Below are 6,137 nucleotides of genomic sequence, written 5' to 3'. Positions count from 1 at the left end.
GAAGTTATGTAAATTCATGATTAATGAAAGGTTATCTTAGGACATGAAGAGTTGCTCCCCTTATATGTAATGTTAAAAAACTCCAAAATGCCCTAAAAACTGCAAAACACAAAATGTGAAACTGCAAGTTTGCACGTATTTCCGTATGGACCCAACAAACAAACAAGACAAAAAATTTGGTGAAGATCCATCAACAGGGGATGAAGTAGTGGAAAAAAAGGCTAGAATGGAAAAATGCCCATAAAAACTGTAAAACTGAAAATGCAAAACTGAAAATTTGTATGTATATTCCCATGGACCCAATGAACCTCCATATCAATTTTGGAGAAGATCCATCCACACACTGTGAAGTAGTTACATGAACGTACAACAGACAGTACTATTACACTTATGTAGATTCTTGGCCTGAATCACCAATACCAAAGACACAGTCCTGGACATTACATGTACAGACTGTTGATTATCTATGCTTCTTTTCTGTATTGGAAATTAATGCTATTTCAAACTCCTTCCTAGACTCTTAGACTTTTCCTACCATTTTTCAGTCAAGCTGTTTTGTGATAGAGTACTATATTTGAAGTGTACATTTTTTAATTAAATTTATTGAAGTACTGACCTCTATAAATGTACATTTTCACTTTTCCTTCTTTCATTTGGACACCTATGAAAGAACTGATTTCTGGAGTGCTGACACTTGTTAGAAGAATCCATTTAAGTTTAAAGATTGAAGTGGAGGTTTCTGATTCTTAAAAGGTTTCTTTGAGCTGTGAGAAGGTTTTAATAAGTGATATTACCATATGGGAAACAATATTGAAAGGACTGAAACAAGCAGCATATAGCAAATTAGTTAAATACCTTGATATATGTCTACTTTTTATTCTTTTTAATAAACGAAATAGATTTTTATTGAACACGTGAGGACCTCTGGTTCAAAATCTTAGCACTATGGTTGTTGCCTTAACTTTCACAAGTAGGTATTTTAATTTTTTCATTTGCTGTTTTTTATTTACTATACTAGCCAGCTTATAAAAAAGATTAATGGAGCTTGCATGTCTGTAATCATGAGTATTTTTTGTAATGTTATATGTGCAAAGAAAGTGTTTTACTAAATAATAACTTTTGACCAGAGTAAGCTGTGTACCCAGAATAAAACTAAATATCAACCAGGCCATCAATATAGCAAATCAACTCTACATTTCTTACATATTTCCTTATAAAGATTAAAATGCATTGTTACATCAGTTGGGCACCCTTGCTGCTAATTATATTGGCTGTAAACTCAGTATCTCACAAGGTTCAGCCAGCTCAGGAGAGTTAGGTCCTAATTTCAAAATCTGAGTTATCAGAGACAAATTAATTTTTGTATTAAAAGTATTACCATAAACAACAACTTATAAGAATAAATACTTCTAATATAGTAACTAATATAATCAATTTTGTTAATGAAAGAACAATAATAAACAAAATAGTCTACCTCACCTAAATAACCCACAAACACAAATTTCTTTACAAACCATGTTCACTGATGTATATTTCTTTAGAAACCTGCTCTCTTGCACCATGCATTTCCAAAAAACTTAGTACAGTACCTTCTATATAATGTCAGTAATGATTAATACCCTGTGGCTTTAGTTAAAAGCAGTGGTGTGTAACTACTATTCTACGTCACGAACAAAAACCAATGTTTGTGAAGTTACAAAACAAGAAGTATAAAATAATATCTAATCTTACAATTATAATATAACAATATCAAATGTTATAGTAAGAAAATAACTGGCTAAACTTAGTGTGCAGTTTGCCTAAAACATTTACCAGCAGTCTTAACATATTCTCTTTTGCCCCCACTCATAGGTTCTTAAAATTACTGTTCCCTGTACCAACAGTTAGAGGTGGCTAGAGCAAGTAGTGAATAAAATTCAATCTACTCAAAAATGCAAAGCTCTGCACTGTGTGCCGAAATACATGAGGCACAACATAGTAAAGAAAGTAAACTTAAAAAGTAAATGTTATACTAATTATGTAATTTCTTAGTTAATATTACCTATATGTAATAATAACTAAAACTAATGGTTGGTAATACAAATGTTGGGCAATATATTAAAGCAGTTTACTATTACTCTGAACAACATCCCAAGGAATCAACATAACATATAACATAATGTTTTGGGATGACATAGGACCTATTGGTCCATCTCGGCTGTCCCATCCTCTAAACTGAACTAAAACTATTTTTAAAAAATCTTAAATCCATCCCTTATCATTCATATACTTATAAAGCTTTCTCTTAAACTCACTAAAATTTACTGCCTCCACAATATCTGAAGGCAACCCATTCCAAAGGCTAACCACCCTGTTAGAAAACTAAAACTGTCATATCTGTGTCCTGTAGTCCGACTGTTCTCACTGTTAAATATGGAAAAAGATGATACATCAACACTATCAATTCCCTTTACAATCTTAAACACCTCAATCACATCCCCATCTAACTCTTCTTTTTTCAAGAGAAAATAATTTGAGAGATTTCAACCTCTCCTCGTATGACAACTCCTCCATCCCAGGCACCATTCTAGTAGCTCTCTTCTGAACCTTTCCAACAATTCTATGTCATTCTTAACGTAAGGAGCCCAAGACTGAACACACTATTCCAAATGTGGCCTAACCAGTGACCTACACAATGAAATTATAACCTCTTTAGACTTCTGTTCAATATATCTGTAGATACAATCTAAAATACTATTTGCCCTATCACTAAGAAGAGCACACTGCTTGGATGGCTTAAGAGACTGATCAACTATTACACCAATATCCCTGTTTGAGTCCTACTACACAAAGAAGCTGTCAAATGAGTGGTACCCACTCAACTGGAATTTTACTCGTGTTTGTGTTATCTCCAAAAACATGGGAGTTTGGAGTTCCATCATCGTTCTGTCCAGGCTGTATACTTATCAGTAGATGCCTCGCTTCACCATGGAGTCTTACCTCTCACTTTGGTGTGTTTTTTGCCTCAGTATCATGTCATTTTTCTTTGTTTTGTCTCTAAGGGTTCTGTCTTCCAGTTCTGGGCACTACCATTCTGTATTTCTTCAGCTCTGTATATGTTTTGTCAAGCGGTATGCTTTTTTGCACATCATATTCACTTGCTTTGTCTTCAGACTTACCATTTTATGGACAACTGGCTTCTGTTTGCCTCATCCTGTGCTCAGTCATTCACTCACACCCATGTCCTTCTTTGAGAAGCTGCTTGGGTGGGGGTTTCTCATCAAGTTGGAGATGTCCTTTACTACCACCTCACAGTATCTTAATCATTTAGGGGGTTCTCTCACTTCCCCTCTTGGTTGAGCCCAGCTTTCTCTACTTCAGCCTTAGGAAATGGAGGGGGCAATCACGATAGCCATACCTCCTCATTCTCTCCCTGCACGTGAGGTTCTATCCCTTGGGTCGGCACACCTGCATTACCTTCATTGGATGCTTCTTGACCAGTGGAACTTTCCCCACGATTGCTTGGACCATTCCATCTATCTTCCACCTAGGATCTGGGCCGACCATGCTTAGTGGCTCGGCAGGGACTTGACCACATTGGGGTCCCATTCCTCTGCCTCGTCCTGCATTTCATCTGTTCACTGATACGTCTTTAATGGGCTGGGGGTTTTCCTTGATTTCCCAGAGATTTCAGGTCATTGGTCAGTCGAGGAGGCTACTCTCCATATCCACATCATGGAGCCTTTGGCAGTTCCTCGGGCTTGGTATCATTTCCTTCCATTCCTGTGGGGGTGGTTATGGTTCACTCTTGGAATTACACTGTTGTCAGCTTTATCACAAAGCAAGAGGGAACCAAGTCCAGAACTTTGTCTTTTCAGACTCTGGATTTCCTCTACTAGGCCAGTGACCACAACATGGTAGTACTGGCATGTCATGTTCCCGCAGTTATGAATTTTGTGGCCAATCTCTTATCACGTCCCAACCAGATTCTCCAAAGAGTGGTCTCTTCATCCTCAGGTATTTCTGTGGGTGTATTCTCAACAGGGAACATCACACATATGTACGTGTTTCCCACTCGCTGGAATGCCACACTTCCTTCCTTTCTGGTCTCCAGTTCCTTACCCCTCAGCTCTGGGGGTGGATGCTTTCAGTCAAGATTGGAGGGTTTTTTGGATTGCTCCTTGTGTCCTGTTGGTTGCTCTGTATTGGCCAGCTCAGATGTGGTTCTCTTTTTCTCAGTCCTGATCACTCCTCCAACTACTGTGTTCTAACATTTTCATCCCAACATCCTCACACTCCATTTTTCTGTTTGACTTTTGTCTGGTCCCATGCCCTAGCTCAGGGACTCTCCTCTCAGTAGCATCTTTCCTTGCCTTTACCAATTGCCCTTTCTCCTTTTCTGTACCAGAGGCATTGTTCTTGCTTCTGACTTTGGTCTATTTGTTATTTGATCAGGGTTTTCTTGTCTCAACTGTTGTTCTTTATAGTGCTGCCTTGTTGAACACCTTCTATTCTCCCACAATTGGAAAGCTTCTCTTCCCTGGTTATTTTCCTCCTTTTCTGTTACTTAAATCTGGTCTATTCACCACATTCCTTTGTTCTGCCAGATTGGGATTTCAGTGTTGTTCTTTAGGCCCTGTCTGGTTCTTCTTTTGAACCCATCGTAATTTGTATCTTGTACCATTTTTCTCATAAGTTCTAATTCTTCCCCCTCCTGGCATGTGGTATCATCATTTTGATATTTATGCCATCCTTTACCATTTCTTGTATGTTATCTACTATCGGGATTGGGCCTTCTTTTCCAGGTCATTGGCTGCCTGGGAAAGTTGTTTTGCCTTTTCTCCTATTTCTTTAACTTCCTTTTCCCACCTGTATTCCCAATTGGATCCAGATAAACTACTTTGTCCAATTCGTTCCCTGCTATGTTATTTGGCTCATACTGCCTCCTTTCATTGTTCTCATTCCTGTCTCATTGATCCATGGCATTACTCTGTTTCCCATGATCTATCACCTATTATGCTCACTGGTTGGGTTTGTCAACTCATACGACTGGTGTATTTTGACGTGTCCATGGCAGGTCACCATCTACATTGTTTATTCACACCAAATTCATCATCTAACTAAGTCCTTAGATGCTTTGAAACTGCTGTCTTTTGGAGGAGATTGTTCAGGCTGATATATGAACAACTCCCAATACATTTGTTGCTCTTTCTCTGCATGACATAGCCATATCTTCCTCCGGCAGGTATTGTCTTCCTCGTGGTGATTCTACACACATCTGTTTGCCTTTGACTGGGATAAGACGACATATTGTTATTGTTTATCTTATTTCATTAATATACATCAGATTTCAGGATCCCACCTAGTGGTGGCTGTGGCCTGGTCAGGTATGCAGAATTTTATATCTTAGCACTAAATCTGTATACTCTATAATGCTAATCGTGGAGATGGGTTATTTCTTTAGGACCACTGGCCGCTTTTCTGGTGGTGTGTATCTGTCTATTTCTTTATATATATATCTTTTAATGATGAGCAAATTCTGTTGTATCTACTAAGCTGTGAATCATAAACATTCTAACATAGCTTGTTTGGTGTGTTTATATTTTGTAATGGAAAGTTTATAACTTTAAAATTGAATTTGTGATTAATAATGGTGATACCTAAATCTAAAGAGTTTGCTTTGTTTGTCTTGGAAGAGCTACTTTCTAGAATGAAGTGTGGCAGATAAATCTGTTAGACTGTACCCGGAAAAACTTTATAATTTGGTAGAAGAATAACATCTATATATCTACAAGTGCAACTGATGCAAAAAATTTCACTGTAGTCTAAAACATTTGCAGCTGAAAGGGAACATGCTATAAAATTCTTTCATATTACAACTTTTGTGTGTGAAATCCTTTTATAATGTGCAGTCGTAGCTATAAAATATTACATCACTGTTTTATCGGGTTCTTTATCATACTATACATATATACTAGACATATAAGAGCTACTAATAATTCAAGTTTGTGTTTTACTTTGTAATTTTTTATTTTTACTGAATGTTTCAGTGAGGATGCGAAGAAAAAAATAGAACAAATTTTGGTAAGTAGATGTAACTTTTGTGTGGTTTACTTTTTAGCTTTTTGAAATTAACTAATGACAGATTTCAGCTTTTT

General features: G+C 37.1%; 1 protein-coding gene across 2 annotated transcripts in view; it reads left to right on the top strand.

Moving 5' to 3' along the window:
* Positions 1–6,137, top strand: part of LOC106478835 — an 86,209-nt gene that overhangs the window by 17,477 nt on the left and 62,595 nt on the right. For both annotated transcript variants that reach the window (XR_002609994.1, XM_022382508.1), the window contains exon 2: positions 6,030–6,063. Coding sequence is in view for 1 of the 2 variants with exons in the window: in XM_022382508.1 (XP_022238216.1) it covers positions 6,030–6,063 (34 nt within the window). In the remaining variant the exon portion in view is untranslated. The remainder of the gene's footprint in view (positions 1–6,029; positions 6,064–6,137) is intronic.

Source organism: Limulus polyphemus, unplaced genomic scaffold (assembly GCF_000517525.1).
Source record: "Limulus polyphemus unplaced genomic scaffold, Limulus_polyphemus-2.1.2 Scaffold254, whole genome shotgun sequence".
Classification (NCBI taxonomy): domain Eukaryota; kingdom Metazoa; phylum Arthropoda; class Merostomata; order Xiphosura; family Limulidae; genus Limulus; species Limulus polyphemus.
Note: the sequence above shows the minus strand (reverse complement) of the source record. Positions and strands in the feature narration are given on the sequence as shown.